This window comes from Vombatus ursinus, unplaced genomic scaffold, assembly GCF_900497805.2.
Source record: "Vombatus ursinus unplaced genomic scaffold, bare-nosed wombat genome assembly UNPS02007612.1, whole genome shotgun sequence".
In the NCBI taxonomy this organism is placed as follows: Eukaryota; Metazoa; Chordata; class Mammalia; order Diprotodontia; family Vombatidae; genus Vombatus; species Vombatus ursinus.
This window is the reverse complement of record NW_020947390.1, coordinates 13064217-13080452: the sequence shown is the minus strand read 5'-3', so window position 1 is coordinate 13080452 and position 16236 is coordinate 13064217. Positions and strand designations below refer to the sequence as shown.

The window sequence follows — 16236 nt, the reverse complement described above, 5'->3', positions numbered from 1 at the left end:
AAGGGGCAAGGTGTTTCCTCTCCACCGCCACAACAAGCTCCACCATGCCAGTGCTCCTTGCCCAGGACCGCCCCTCAGAACTGTGACCCAGATCCAAGCACGGGCAAAGCAAGAGATTCCTACCTCAGTGCTTGCAAAGAGATCCCTGCAATTCCTCTCTGATCAGCCACTTGATTCCCCTCAGTCTGTGGGCTGGAAGCTCAGGAAACAGCTGAGGCCAGGGGGTGGCTGAGACCTAGCTGCTTCTCTCACCACAGTCACAGACTTTTCCCAGTGACCTTCTAAGTTGTCTTTGGCGTTCATGGGTTGAGAAGTCTGGAAACCGCCACAGTTACCCGCGATTAAGTCCTCTGAGGCCTGTTGCAGGTTTGCTGTGGCCTGCGCGCCCACGCCAAACTGAGCTCCTCTCCTGGCCCCGTGCGATATACCTTTCCAATCAGCCATCCTGGTTGTCTTGGCCTGGAAATTTGTTTTACTCTGTTTTTTTTGTGGGTTCTGCTGCTTTAGAATTTGTTTAGAGCCATTTTTATAGGTATTTGGAGGGGTTTGGGGGAGAGCTCAAGCAAGTCACTGCTTTCCCTCCCCCTCTTGGCTCTGCCCCACAATGAGTCATTTTTTACAGCCTGGGGCTGGACCATGCTCCTCTCTCACCAAGGTCCAACAGACCTTTCCTACTGACCTTCTAAGTGCTGTGCTCCTCTCCCAGCCTGGTGCGATAAACCTTTCCAATCAATCATCCAGGTTATCTTGGGCTGAAAATTTGTATCATTCTGCTTTTTTTTTTGTGGGTTCTGCTGCTTTAGAATTTGTTTAGAGCCATTTTTTACAGGTATTTGGAGGGGTTTGGGGGAGAGCTCAAGTAAGTCACTGGTTTTACTCCGCCATCTTGGCTCCACCCCATGACAAATTCTTCATGGAGTGGTTACTTCCTCCCAAAGTACGCATCATTTCTATTTCAGTCACCAATTACTCCCTATTGGTCAGAATAAAACTAGAATAGCAGTTCCCCTCAAGTCCATTAAATTTAACGAGCATTTTAAAATACCAATTATTTGCCAGGAATTATGCTAGGCACTAGGTTTACAAAAGCAAAATGAAACAGTCCCTTCCCTCAGGTAGCTTACATTCTTTTACAGGGAAACAACATGTACACACATGAGTAAATACAAAATATATTAATTTCTGGAGTGAGGGCACAGGTCTAATATGAAGGAATAATATCTTTAGAACTTAGAAGTCATCTAATCCAATTTGGGGATTTTTGCAGATAAAAAAATTAAGTTGAAAATTTAAGTTCCTTTCCCAAGGTTGCATTGGAAATAAATGGCAAATCCAGGATTAGAACTCAGGTCCTCTGACTACACATACATTACTCTTTATATTGTGCCATACTGACTTCCAAAGCATTTGTGGAGTCAGCTGCTTAGTGACTACCATTTAAAGAATGAATGTCCCTTGAGGGCAGGGACTTTTGTTTTTGTATGCCCAGTGACTGTGCATAGTGATTGGTACATAGTAGGCATTTGATAAACACATATTGTTGGGTGAAATTGAATAATTTCATCTAATTTGAAGTGTTATACTAGCCATATAAAAACACAAATTTCACAAATACTTTACCAATAATTCTTTCCCAGGGAGGCACAAAGATAGTAAAATAAAATTAATCCTGACAATATCTATTTACTCTGGAGAGAGTGACCATTTGCAACACTGTTTAAATGAGGAATTTGAACTAAGTTGAACTTTAAACTAAAAATCAGAGCAAAATATACTAATTTGTGAACTTACCCAAAGTTTTATTGTATTGTATTTTAAAAATCTAACAAACTATCTTAAATCACAATGAAATCCACATGTTTTCTAAAACTATTGAACTGGAACATTACAAAATTTCCCAAAAGTAACTGTAGTCCCTGGCTTAAACATATATTTTCTTTAATTATTTTTGCTTAGTATCATCTGGATTTAAAAAAAAACAAAACAAAGATAATCTAAGAAATATTTCATTATACACTAATGCTAGTTATTTGACTTTGAAGAAATATAGGAAAATGCTAAAAAAAAATCTGTGATAAAATGTCTGTGATAAAAGTGAAAGCAAAACAATGCATTTATTAATTCTGTGCCCATTTTGAACTGAGGCAATGGGCTTTAAGCATTTTTAAACAATTAAATCCCTTCGTATCAGTCTGAGATAGATACAGATGCTGCAATACTCTCCACCATCAGATTGCTATTGAGAATGAATCAGAATATAAGTTAACTGTATAATGTCACTTAGTAACTTGGTGAAACCAGGAATGAATGCTAGCCCTTTGGACTTCCCATTTAGTTCTTTCCACCAGGCATATTGACTCCACTGAAATTTTATTGCTCTATGTTGTGAGCTAACTTATAAACAGGGTAAGTTAAGTAACAATGTTGAAGATCAATTTACTCCTTATCTATGAACATGTGAAGAATAACACTTAAGTAATTAGATCTTTGATAGCTGGGGAATAATATAGAAACAAAGCTGAGATTTCCTTACTCCCTGTCTACTATGTTATATTTCCATCAACTACAATGAAAATTTATAGCTTTATATCACCAATTAAATTTGCTTTACTATGCATACAAAAGAGATTACATATTATAAATTATGTACCTAGGTAACTGATAAGATAACATGAAGGGTATGTGGTTAAAAAAATGCTATTTGTTAACAGAATATTATTTGTCCCTGTTCTATTGGCTAATACCAAAGCAATCTGCATGTTCTCATTCTTTTTATGTTGAGCTAAATACTTTAAATACATAATTTTAATAATAATTTTAGGAAGTCTTCATTTCCATTAGAAAAGTACTTTCTATTTGTATCTCATACACTTTTTGGGTTTGTTTGAGTATTTAAAAAGTAGTAATGAGTAAAATTTTAGAAGGAAAAGAATGTTCTTAGTACATTATAGTAGCTGAGATTCCTCTTAAGATCTCTGGTCACTAATAAGCTGCATTTTCAAAAGAAGCAATTGGAAACAAGGAAATTCAACTATTTGAGAGTTGCATCTATCTTGTTGGAGTACTAGTGTTATCTCTTTGGGCTACAAAAATGGAAATAGCTGTTTGATGGATTATCTCTGTTTTTCTTTCCCCTTTTCCAAAGTTGTATTAGTGCCATTGTTTTTTTATACCATAATCATTTTCTGACTATAGTCCACACGTAGCCCTGTAGACACCTCCATCGTAACAAAGAAAAACAGTTAAATGGACAGGCACTTTATGAAACATTCTGATCTACATTTTTACACAGAGCAGAGAGTGTTTCATCATCTATCCTCTGGAATCAAGGTTGGTCCTTGTATTTAATCTACAATCAACTGTCTTTAAGTGTTATTTTCATTTACATTACTTTAGTCATTTTGTATATTTTCCTCCTGTATCTTCTTTCATTACTACATGAATTCATAGTTCCTGGCAAAAAGTAAGTGGTAATAAATGCTTTTTGACTGTGTGTCTATGTTATCTGTTTTCTCATGTTCCTCTGAATTTTTCTTATTTTTTTCAATGAATTCATATACCACAATTTGTTCAGACTTTACCCAATTGATGGGCACCCACTTTCCAGGGCTGTTTTTATTTTTTGTTACTATAAAAGGTCTTAGTTGTGATATTAAGGTACATATGAGACTGTTCTTTCTATCTTTGTTGTTGCCATTACTCAGTCATGTCCAACTCTTTGTTGGACTAAAACATATTTGGGGTTTTCTTGGCAAAGATACTGGAATGGTTTGCTCTTTCCTTCTCCAGCTCATTTTACAGATGAGGCAAACAGGGTTAAGTGACTTGCCCAGGTCATATAGTTAGTATGTGTCTAATGCTGGATTTGAACAATGAAGATGAATCTTCCTGACTTCAGGCCCTGCTCTCTATACACTTCACCACCTAGCTGTCTTTGATCTCCTTGCAACTGATATGTACTTAGGAGTGGGGGATTACTGTGTCAAAAGGTACCTTTGATTATTCCCTCTATTTCTGAACTTTAATCTTTATACATTGACTTCTTCCCTACTGCCTACAAGCATTTGCAGGTCTCCTCATCCATCAAAAAAAAAAAGTCTTCACTTTATCCTAATATTTCCTGATATTTTTCAGCTCTCTTTCACAATCAAACTCTAGACAAAGTTCTCTACAATCATTGCTTACACTTCCTCTCATCCACTCACTTTTCAACTTCTAATCTGGCTTCTAACCTCAAATCCCATGGAACCTATTCTTCCCAAGCTTATTAGAAATCTATTCTTGGTGACCTCCTTGGTTCCCATGGCTTTGACAATTTTTGTGAGGCAGATAATATTTATATCTGTCCATCCAAACCTTTTATCTTTCTCCTAAATGCTAGTCCCACCTCACCAGCGCCCTGGACATCTTGTGGTTCTATTGGGAAGATCAAACTTAATTTATCTAAAACAGAATTCATTATCTTCTTCCCTAAATTCTGTCCAAAGTTCCTCTTTTCTGTTGAAGGCATTATCACCTTTCTGCAACTCTAGTTTACAACCTTGCAGGTGTCTTCATCCTTCAAATGCAAACATTTGTGAAGTTTGCCCAATTTACCTCTTAGTGGCCAATGGAGATGTCTGAGTCTTAGACCTGAACTATATTCCTAGAACTTCTGTGTTTGGGGGAATGCCTACAGAATACAGAAGGACACTCTGGGTTTGGGCAGAGCCTGAATCTGGTACATAGCAGGCTATTTTCACAGGATTATGGATTTATAATTTGAAGGGACCTTAGAGGCCAATCCCTTCATTTTGCTAATTAGGAAATTGAAGTACAGAGGAGTTATGTAACTTGTCGAGGACCACAGAGCTAGTGAATGGCTGAGACAAAATTTGAACCGTGTCTTCCTTATCCATTATGCCACGCTACATCTCAACATGGCCTTTTGATGTATTTGGTTATATTCTTTTTGTTTCCATAGTAATGATTAAAGTATTATGTTTCTGTGATTGACTCCATTGTGCTATACTCACCTGATTAAAATATAGCAGGAAAGAAAAGAGGGTGGAAATTATTAGGGGATGGAGTTGAGCCAAAATACTAATTAGATAAATACACACAGACCTCAATCCTTGACTTAACTAGAAAAGAGGTAGAGCTACAAAACAGAGGTAACTTGCTTTGAAAGAATTATAGAGAATTCAGAGTTTTTCCAGAATTCTTTCTGGTGTTGAGCATAGCTCTTAATTAGCAAGGGTGATTGTCAACACTTCCCCCACTTCAATGAATAACATCAGGTGACAAGTTAGCAGTGTCCCCCTGGTGGTTAAATATGAGGGCTAATCTGCAATTATTATCACCCAGTGTGTGGGTTTTTTTTTTCAAATCTATTCATGTGGATATAGCTATAATTCTATGTATTTCCTCTAAATTTTTATTTTAAAGAAAATTTTGTGATTCTTTTGAGAAAGGTTCCTCTCTCTCTCCTCCCATCCCCCTTTCTTGGTTTGTTTTCCTGTTGGAAATCCCCTCTTGAAAGGAAGTACTGTTTCATTCTACCTTTAATTTATCCAAATCTTCAAATTTTATATAAAAATTACATAGTTTGCCATCAATTCATATTGTCTAATTGAAACTTTAATTGTACTAATATCCTAAATTTATGCCATGGCTACAGATTTGCATGGTTGCTTGTTTAAGCATTGATATTTGCAGTACACTTTGAGAATGAGATTTAAGCTAAAATGAGAACTATCAGTGCTAAATGTTTAAGAAGTTTATGTGAAACACATAATTGAATTTAATCACCTTTAAAGGACTTTTGAAACCAAGTATGCCTATTTACACCAAAGACAAAGCTTTGGGAGGCATTAATGAATGATTTGGGTGAAGACTTGGAGAGGCAGGCAGTAGTATATGTTACCTGGATCAGTGGTTCATTTTAGAGTCTCTGAAAAGAATAATGGTGGTGGAGAATACCCGGAAACTGGTCACTAGACCACCCACTATAAAGGTCAAATATACTGAGGTGATAATTAAGACTTTCCTAAAAAAGGAATCTCTGAAGATGCTTGAAATGCATGTATGAGAGAATCTCTGAAGATGCTTGAAATGCATGTATGAGAGAAAGTTGACTTCTGGAAGTAGAGAGCAAGCTGGATACAAGCCAGAGCAAGGACTTTCCCTATGGCAAGTTAGGATCCTTCTCAGGAAAGTTGCCTTATCCATCGGTGAGGATCCATTTGAATCTTAAATAGGATATGTTATAGAGACATTATGGTAGTGGCTGGTGATTAAATTCGAAAAATTAGGAAAACTAATGAATAGTCTCAAAGGACAAGTATTCAATTTCATATGTAGTTTGAAAACAGGAATCTAATGTCACAGTAATAGAAATTTTGTAAATGCTAGAGAAAATGATTTGGCTTTACAAAGAATTGACAGCATGCTTATGTGCAATTCCTTAATATTCACCAGCATAAATCATAGAATTCTTCCAAATTCATGCTGCATGTTGAGATCTGGCTTTGAAGGGAACAGTGAAGGCAGATGGATGATGTCATCTATCCATATTCCAAATAAACACTGGGCAGGTGCAGTTTCAAAGACTTCTGATTAGACTCAAAAACATAAAGCAGTACATTTGATATGAGCTATTAGATCCAATACGACTATTTGAGAAAAAATCTGATTTCAAAGGGAGAGAACTTACAAGTATGCTTTCTAAAATATCTTCATATGGATGGGTGATAAAAGCGACATAACAGAAGATCCCATCATCCACATCCAAAGAGAATATCTCAGGGAAAGCTTGATGAAAAATGTAACACTGGGCAACTGTTCCCCTTGGTGAGAAAAAGGCTAATGACCACAAACCATAGAAGTCTCATATAAGTACACTATTATCAGAATGCAAAGAAGATCATATTTCTGCTACAAATATGTACTGACTAGTCACCACTGGTCACAGTCACAGTTAATAAATTGCAGAATATGGACCCAAAAGCATGTTTTCCAATTCCAAGTTCAGTGCCATTTCTACCATATCACACACACAAAAAGATGGAAATTAATGAATAATAAGAGCATTGGTCATGATCATGAGATATAATTTCAGTCTCATAAAAGAATTCCTAATTAGGACATGCATATAGAGAAGTTGGCCAGTCTTATATTCTATAGTTATTACAGTTAGACACCTAATCTTACATATACATATTTGAAAGTATGACAGCAGAAAGATCCTGGATAGGGAATCAGTAAAGCTTAAGGCTCTAGCACTGACTCTAATCACTAACTCTTGAGGTCATGGGCAAGATATAATCTCTCAGGGCTTTGATTTCATCATCTCTAAAATGAAGGGTTTGGACCAGATGATCTGTGAGGTCCTTCCCAGGTATAGGATTAATTAGGCTTGCTGCACTTGTGCTTACACATTCCTTCAATTCCTTATTGTTTTCCTATAGAATATTCATCTCTAGAACTAGAGTTGAGGACTAGGGAAAGGCAAGGTAGGCAGCCACCCAGTGTGCAACAGATGGGGGTGGATATAATTTAGGTGTTTTTTTTTTTTTTTAGAAAGGCACATTTTTTAATTCCAGAAAATTCCATTCTTAATGGTTGATAGGTATACACTGGGTAATAGTCACATGTGCCTCTAGTGGACATCAACACACAAGGGAGGCAATTTTCAAACGTTTCCTAGGGAGCACAAGTCTCACACAATGCCAGTTTGTTAGAGTTTGAATCATCATTGTTCTTTACTGTAAACTACTTGTGTCTTGTCCATAGTAGGCCCTTAATAAACATTTATTGAATTTAACTGGTCAGACAATGCCTTCCTTTCTATCATTCTTCAGTGTATATTGTACATTGTAAATACTCAGTAAACGCGTGCTGTTATCTTGATTAAAAAAAAAAAAAGTCATCCATGTTAAAATTTGCTGAACTGGGCCTGCCTCCACAGCTTTTCTCAATTGTTTAAACTCACCAAAGTAAGACAAAACTTAGTTTTGTCTCAAAAGCCTCACAACCATTGAAGTATGTGTGCCTTTGCCGGACGACAACCCACCAAGTAAAACGCTTGCTTTGGTTTGTCTCTTCCCGGGAAGAAGAATCAGTTATCAGCTGGGAAGGAAATTTCCTTAATCGAGCTTTGGGAAGGGTCGAAGGGAGTTGAAAGTTTTCTCTCCTCGGGGAGGAGAGCCTCGCGGCGCCCGCTCGGCTCGTCCGGGGGCTGAGCCCCGGCACTTCTGGAGGGACTCTTCGCCGCCTCGCCCCCGAGGAGGACAGGAACAGCAGCTGGGGGGGCTCCTGCTCCTCGGGACATCCCGGGAGTCTCCCCCCAGTTTCCCCCAGAGAATGATTCCACATAGGTCCCCTCACAGGGAAAGGGGTAACATCCGGGAGAAGGGCGGGAGGACTGGGAAGAGGACAGGCTTTGGGGCCGCGGGGTGGGGGTGGGGGGCACCGAGGGCAGGGGAGGGACAGGACGCCGCCGCGTGTGGGGGCGGCTCCCGAGGCGGAGGCCGTGGAGGCGGCGGAGGCGGCGGCCACGGTGCACAGACCGTAGCGCGCTGCCGCGGGCCGGCGGGAGGAGGGGGGCGGCGCGGGGCAGCCCCGCCTTTTCCCCCCCCGAGGAGCCGCCGGGCGGCCATATTGCGGAGCTGTCTGCGGTGGCGGCGGCGGAGCGTCTCCTCTCCGGCAGCACAGCACTCATTTCAAACCCAGGACCACTGCCCTCTCCGGGCTCTGGTGGCTCAGTCCCTCATCGGCGGGCAGGGGACGAAACCGGCAACTCCCTCGTCCAGCTTCGACTTTCCTGGGCTTCCCTCCCCCCAGAAAGCGGCGAAGGGGGAGGGGAAAACGAAGTTGGTGACAATCCCTTCCCAAGCCCCGCCGGTCCCCCGGCCCCAGACGGAGGAGGGGGTCTGTGTCTAGCCAACGGAGCTTCGCTCCGAGCCCTGCCGGAGAAGCGCGGGCAGCGCTCCGCCGGCTCTCACTCCCTCGCGCCTCCCGCTCCCCTCGCGCCTCCGGGGCCGCCGCGCGCACCAGGTGAGCGGAGCGGCCAGCCTGTGGGGGGAGGGGCGGCGGAGCGCCGCGGGCTCTCGAGGGCGGCCCAGGTCCGCAGTTCTGCCGGGGCGGTAGTCCGGGGAGGGGACCTTCGGGAGACTGACCTCAACCTAACGGTTCAGCAGGGAGCAAAGTCCGGGGACAGCGTGAGGAGAGGGGGACTTCGGGGCCCGAGACTCTGCTGGCGGCGGGCAGCAAGGAGGGGAAGTTTGAGTGTGGCTGCGGGTAAGGGGACTAGTACTGAGCTTTTCTGTCCCCTCTCCCTCCTCGCCCCATATATGTAATATATAGCATGCAAACGTGTGGGGCACGCATTAGATATGTACGTGTGTACGCACATACACTGAGCGGTTAGTTAAAAAAATACCGACGTCATTCTAAGCTGCGAATTTATTTTTCATTATTCTAAAATGTGGTTTGTTTGACCTTTCTCTTCCTTGCTTGCCACAGTATTATTTCTCTTTCTAATTCCTCGTTTCTCTTCTTCAATTCCCTTGCCCCCCCCACTACACACACACACACACACACACACACTCAGTCTCTCTCTCTCTCTCTCTCTCTCTCTCTCTCTCTCTCTCTCACTCTCTCACTTTCAGCTGGCTCTAATTGATTTGGGATTTTATTGGCTCCCTACTTTTCCCATCTGTAGAGCACTTTAAGAACACTCATATTAATAGAGACATGGATTGAATTCTTAAAGATAGAATAGGAATTACGTAGAATTTTTCTCTTTCAGCTTCCAGGATTGTTAAGGAGGTGCGCTGTTATTAGGTGTGCTTAGCTAAGGTCCTAGTTGGGCAAAGGATGTTGCTTTTACACCACTTTTTTTTGGTCACAGCACAATTCTTCTGAGCTCCACCTCTCTCTTCACCCCTTCACTCCCCTCGCCCCCGCCCTTCCCCTGCCGCCACCTCCCCCATAACTGCAGTAGCGCCGCTACTGCCACTTGGAGATTGCAGGCTGCAGCATATTGTGGTAAGCAGAGGAGAGGTGCCTTGGCCCGGGGGCCGTTCTAGCTTCACTCTCCCTCTTATGCGATCCTTACCTGCTGCTGCTTCAAATGGCTTTAGAGTTTTGCGACTTGTAAGCGTCATATTAGGTATTTCGTATCAGTGTCATCTGTTGTAATTACAGGTTATGCAGATTTTTCTAATCTTTGTGAGTTCCATACTTTGCAAAATCAGCTTTGAAGGTGAACCAAACGTTTATTATGTCTCTAAAGTTAATTTTGACTACAACCTTCAAATGGAGAATTTTTTAAAAACTTATTAAACGTTTAGTTTGTTTTAAAGTTAGGATGGTTTGTTAAATGTCAACTTTTCCAGAACCGTTTGAAGTATAAATTTTGCAAAGTAAATCTTAATGAAGGGCATTGTAATAATCCCCTGGCTTCAATACTGGCATGATGTGATGGCATTAAAAAAAGGTACTTATTGATAAATGGCCATTGCCTTTTATTGTTTACAGAGTCCACACATTAGAAATACTAAATACTGGTTTGCACAATGGGCAGAGCTCTGAATGAACAATTGTTCTGTGTGGAACACTAGATAAATAATGCTCTTAGCCATTTGGGTAAAAACAGAACATAAGGTTGAGGAAAAGAAAAAAAAATGTTGAAAGCACTTTTTAAAAAATTCAGGATTCTCTTGCTTTGTATCAGCATGTTTTAGTCATGGGATATTTATGATGTAAAGGAGAGTTTATCTTTATTTTTAGTTAGCTGAAAATATATACTCTTTTGGGAAGATTGCATTGTATATGATTTTCTTAGTGTGCTGTGTGATTGAGTTAAGATCCTTTTCAACTTCAAAAGCTTCTGTTTATCAGTGGTTAAGACAGTGTTGAGTTAGATAGTAGGCACTTGTTGAATTATTATTAGCATTTCCATATTTCATGGAACTGTGATTGGGGCAGTAGGGGTGGTGAGATCTTGATTGTAGTTCTTCTCCTGACTTTGGTCTTTAGGAGTTGCTGGGGCTATTTTCAGCTAATGATGAGCCTCTTTATTAGTTAAGGGAAAATAACATACAAAAAACACATGTAACTTTTAAGATACATAGATTTAAATACACATTAATCCCTTACTCTTTTAGGAGAAAGGGGCAGAAACATGTCATTTTAAAATTGCAAAATTAAGTTTAATTTAGAAGATTTTATAAAGTGTGGGAGAAAATGCCTATGGGGAATTTACTTTGGAAATAACTTAGAATGGAATGGTTCTCATTTTAAGATGTTTTGGGGGGTGAGGTGAAATGAGTTTTAAAGATGGTTATTCCTCCTGTAGGTGGAATTTAATAAACTTTATTGATCTAACCTCTGACTCTCAAGGGAATTAGAAATAAGAAGAGAGGGTCGTTTCTTGTTGCTTTTGCTTTCCCAAACTCAATTAGGAGAAAGTTGGACTTAATCAAATATATTAATTAGTCTTTGTCATGCTGGCATTGTGATTTATCCTTTATTCATGTTTGTAGCCATTATTTTCAGGTTATCATTGTTCTTGAACAATTACTTTATTGTTGATTTTAGTTTTGCAAGCAGAAATTCTTTTTAATAAAATATTTAATTTAATTATGGAATTATGAAATCTTATTCTTCATACTCCTGTCATTTAAAAATGTGAACTAATCTTTATTATTACTATAAATTGGCAAATTATGCCTAAGGTTGGGAAAATTAGTTTGTGCTGACAGATTGTTTCTCGTGGAGTGATGTAGAGTTGAGGTGATTCTGTTTTTGCTTTGTGAATTTTGAAAGTTGAGAAGGCCTACTTCCTCTAGACAGGATGACTTTACATAGTCGGTCTTATTTTGCATCTGTTGTAATGTGGGGATAGATTGTTATGAACCAACTTTCCTGAGATTCAGATTTTTTTCTGGAACTACAGCAGAGTTAATCATGTCAGTCAGTAGACATTTGTTAAGCACCTACTAAGTGCCAGGCACTGTGCTAAGTGCTGGGGATGCAAAAAAGAGATAAAAGACAGTCTTCCAGCCTTTCCTATTGACTATTTTGAACCTTATGGCCTCACTGAGCAGTTGAGGACCATGCTGGGAGCCTCTACAAATCCTGGCATTCTTCCAAGCCAGTGTTAGATCACATCTTTGGTGTCTTCTCAGCCCTCTTTCCCCCCAACCCTTGTCTGGATCATTTTTTCTGTGTTTATGACCGCTTTTAGTCAGCCTCACAATGGCCACTTGGCCCTGTTATCTTGCTGCTTGAAAATCTTGCCTCTGAAATTTACTATCAAGAACTGTAAGAAACATTGTTTTAGTGTATCACTGCAGTGTTATACTTGCACACCAAAGAGTGCTATTATAAGCAACTCTTTACTGTAACATTATAAACCTTAACTCACTCTAGAAGTGCAAGTAATTGTTACAACTTATGCCTGGGGGAGAATCTGAGCAATCTAATACATAGATATTTTTGGGTCTTAATGTGGGAAAATTTAGGTGTACATTTTAAATAACCATACATATCTTCAGGTTTGCTTTTTATTTAAGGAATAACCTTATACAAAATTGAATTAAGATAATATAGTGCGGATGACTTTAACTGGTGGAAAAATAAACTTAAAATTACCATATTGATTGTGCCATTAAATATGAATTCAATAAGCATCTTACATCCTTTGATTACAATTTCATTTTTTTATATCAATAATAAATCAACAAGTATTTATTAAGTACTTATTATGTGCCATTCTGCTAAGCACTGGGGATGAAAAAAAGGGGAGGATGGACAAAAACAAATCCGAGCTTACCTTTATAGTGGCTGCTAGGTGGTGCAGTAGATATAGCATGGGACTTGAAGTTAGGAAGACATGAGTTCAAATTCTGATTCAGACACTTATTAACTCTAACCCTGGACAAAGCTGTTCTGTGTGTGCCTCAGTCATCATCTGTAAAGTGAGAACAGTAATAGCACCTTCCTCACGAATTGTTATAAGAATCAAATGAGGTAACATATATAAAGTGCTATATAAATACTAGCTGCTGCTCCTCTTATTTACTACAAGTACTATTACTACTTCTTCCCTGTCTCTTCCTGTCTTCCTCTTTATTCTCCCTTCCCTTTCTTTTTCCTCTCCTTTTTCTTTCCCCCTTTCCCCTTCTTTGTTCTTCCTTTTCACCCCTCCCTCTGTCCTCCTTTTCTCTCCTCTTTCTGCCTTTCCTCTTATCCTTTCCCCCTCCCCCTCTCTCTTCTCCTTTCCTCTGTCACCCTTCTTCTCTTTCCCTCCTTCTTTTCCTCTCCCTTTCTCTCCTTTTCCCCTCTTTTCCCTCCACTCTCCCCTGCCTTCTGTCTTCCTCTTCCTGTCGGCCCCCCCACCTCTCTCACATACACACTTTCTCTTTTGGTCAGGACGTGTAAAATTATGGTGTGGGCTAACTCCTTTCAACTATGAAGATCAGCAGCTCTTCTAATTTGTAGTCTTAGAATTTTTGCCAGGAGCACTGAGAAGTTAAATGACTTGTGGGTAGCCATATAGCTAGTATGTGTCAGAGGCAGAAACTGAACCCACTTCTTCTGGACTCCAAAGCAGGTTCGATATTACATCATGTCTCCCTACTATGCCTTATTGATCATATGTTATTTATTTATAGTTGTATTAAGGGGTTATTTTATATCTTTCGTTTTCAGTATTTTTGGCAGTTATAGATAGGAAGAAATCTTGGAAAGAAAATGTAGAATATTTAAAACATGATTTTATTTCATTAATCCTTTTAATAATGAACTCCAGGGCTAAGTATGTTATTTATTCTACAATTACATGTTCTAGGTATTGATTTTTTCATGTGTAGTCAATATTCATCAGGAAGCAAATATAGTTTCAGTCTTATTAAAATATATTCATACATAAGGAAACTCTATCTTGCTATTGACATTAATGGTCATTTAACAACACATCAAAAATATTAATATTGGAGGGTTAGGAGCGAGACTGACCTTCCTCCCCTTACCCCAACCTGAACCAATTCAGATTTGATGGGATGAAATGAGACACTCACAAGTCATTGAACAATTAGCAAAAGTTTACTTAGTCCTGATATAGCAAGGATGTGCAACAAATATACAGTGGTACTTCATTTCTATGTAAACATGTCTGGTTAGCAGTCCATGATATGGTGACTCTGTGGTTTTCAGACATTCACCAAATTGGAGCAGCCCTGAGCTCACATGGGTAGTACCTTTTTTGCCCTTAGGTGACCAGGAAGCAACTTCAATAAGGCCAGTGGCCCCCTGAAAGCTCTTAAGGCAGCACAGCTTGACCCATCCATAGGTCCATTCAAGTCCTTGGCTTTGTTACCTTTTCCTAGCTCATATTTGTGGTGGAAGAAGCACTGGTAGATATTGGTCCTTTCACAGGAGGCAGTTAAACATAGTAGAAAAGTGCACAGAATTGAGAGTTTAAAGACTTGGTTCCTAATCCTGATTGCCACTAATTAGCCACTGGACCTTGAACAGGTCATTTGGCCTCTTTAGGTCTAAGTTTCCTCATTTGGAAATGATGGGATTGGATTAAATTACCTCTAAGGCCTCTTCCAGCTTGAAAATTGTATGATTTTATGAATTATTTACAAGTATGAAGCAGTATAATTTAAATTTAAGATATCAGATGTAAAAAGTTTTGTGATCTTAAAGATAATTTGTTGCTTTAAGAAAGCTAAATTCTTTGCTACTGTTCAAAATTGAGAGAACAAAGAATATTGGAAGATGGCTTTAGATACTGTATCTAAAGAGCAGGTGCTATAGTATTATATTAACTTTTCAGGAGAATCATGGGATTTATGATAGGTTTAAGATAATGTTTTTATAACACTGAGATAGGGAATAATATTCCTTATAAATAGAATAGTTGTAATATTTAGAGTGAAGGGGACCTTAGTTTCCCCAAACAGTTTTTGTTTATAAGTGGAAAAACTGAAGACAGATGTGTGTGTGTGTGAGTGTGTGAGAGAGAGAATCTGCTGAAACCTATGCACCCCTTCTCAAAATAATGTTTTGTTGTTTACATTCATAGTTGAAGGAAATGCTAAATTTCAGTTAGAGGTTAGTGAATATAAAGATGTACTATTGTTTTCTTGCAAGAAGCTTTGAAGGGCAGACGTAGCCTTACTTCAATATAAGGGGTAAGTTCTTAGCCTTTGATACATAGCACTCATCAAAAATTCATAGTGAAAATCATAGAATCAAAGTGTGAGAGTTTGAAGTTATCTCAGGGAACATCTAGTCCAATCCTTAAAATGAAAATTCTGTCTACAACTTCACTGGCAAATATCTTTTAACCTTCACTTGAAGACCTAAAGTGTTTAGAGAACTTGCTTTCAATCATTCAATAAAAAACCATTCATTAAGTGCCAGGCACTAGGGATACAAGCATAAAGTAAAACAGTTCCTGCTCTCAAGGAGCTTATATTCTATGGGGGAATAGATGTTCACAGGTAAGTAAATACAGGATATATACAAATAAATACAAAATGTTTCGGAGTGGGGCACTAATAAATGGAGAAATCCAGAAAAGTGTCTTGTAAGAAGTGATGAGTCACCTAGAGGTTATCTATTTCAGTTTTCTTCTTCCCTATTCTGAATCTCAAGGCTGGACCCTTGATGTCATGCTCCCATGTTGTCCTTTGCACCAGGCTATTATGAAGAGTTGCTTCTTTGCTAAGGCCAACCAATTCTCCACTTGTGTCCATATCCTTCTGTCTCCCTTCAGTCACTCTCCTTGATTTGAATCTCACTTTTCCTATGGGCTCTAGATCAGGCCTGGACAACATACAGCCTCTTCCCATGGCCTGCAGAAAAATGTAGGGTTGCCACTGTGCACTCTCCTGTTTGTCACGTGGCCCTCAGCAACCAAACATCATCAGTCTGTATTCCAGGCCTGCACACCTGCGGCCCTTGCCTGCTTACAGAAAACATCCTTTACATTTTTCCCAGGCCACGAAAAATCCTTTGGCATGCTGCAAGGAACCCAAGGGCTTCAGGTTGTACAGGCTTGCTCTAGTCTAACTTATCTGCAGCCCAAAGAAGTTTAGCCTATTTTAATTTTGACCCTTACCTACTACCAAGTTGTACAGGTCTGCTCTAGATTAATTACTTCTACTCCCTCACTTCTTAGTTCCTTGCAGTCTGGCTTCTGAATTTATGACTTGACTGAATCTAATCTCCAAGATC

At 39.5% G+C, this 16236-nt stretch overlaps 2 protein-coding genes across 3 annotated transcripts in view; one reads left to right on the top strand and one right to left on the bottom strand.

Annotated features, from left to right (window-relative positions):
• The window catches only part of FDX1 (ferredoxin 1), a 159908-nt gene extending 151597 nt beyond the window's left edge, over positions 1-8311 (bottom strand). Inside the window, exons 1-2 of the mRNA XM_027849533.1 lie at positions 8137-8311; positions 6695-6819 (exon numbers count right to left, since the gene is read on the bottom strand). Coding sequence (XP_027705334.1) covers positions 6695-6819; positions 8137-8311 — 300 coding nt within the window. The remainder of the gene's footprint in view (positions 1-6694; positions 6820-8136) is intronic.
• Positions 8312-8356: 45 nt separating this feature from the next.
• RDX (radixin) overlaps positions 8357-16236 on the top strand; it is a 101874-nt gene continuing 93994 nt past the window's right edge. Inside the window, exon 1 of one of the 2 annotated variants that reach the window (XM_027849554.1) lies at positions 8357-8377. The gene's annotated coding sequence lies outside the window, so the exon portion shown is untranslated. Of the gene's footprint in view, positions 8378-8972; positions 9037-16236 lie in introns of those variants that run through there. The other variant, XM_027849553.1, reaches the window with a different exon arrangement.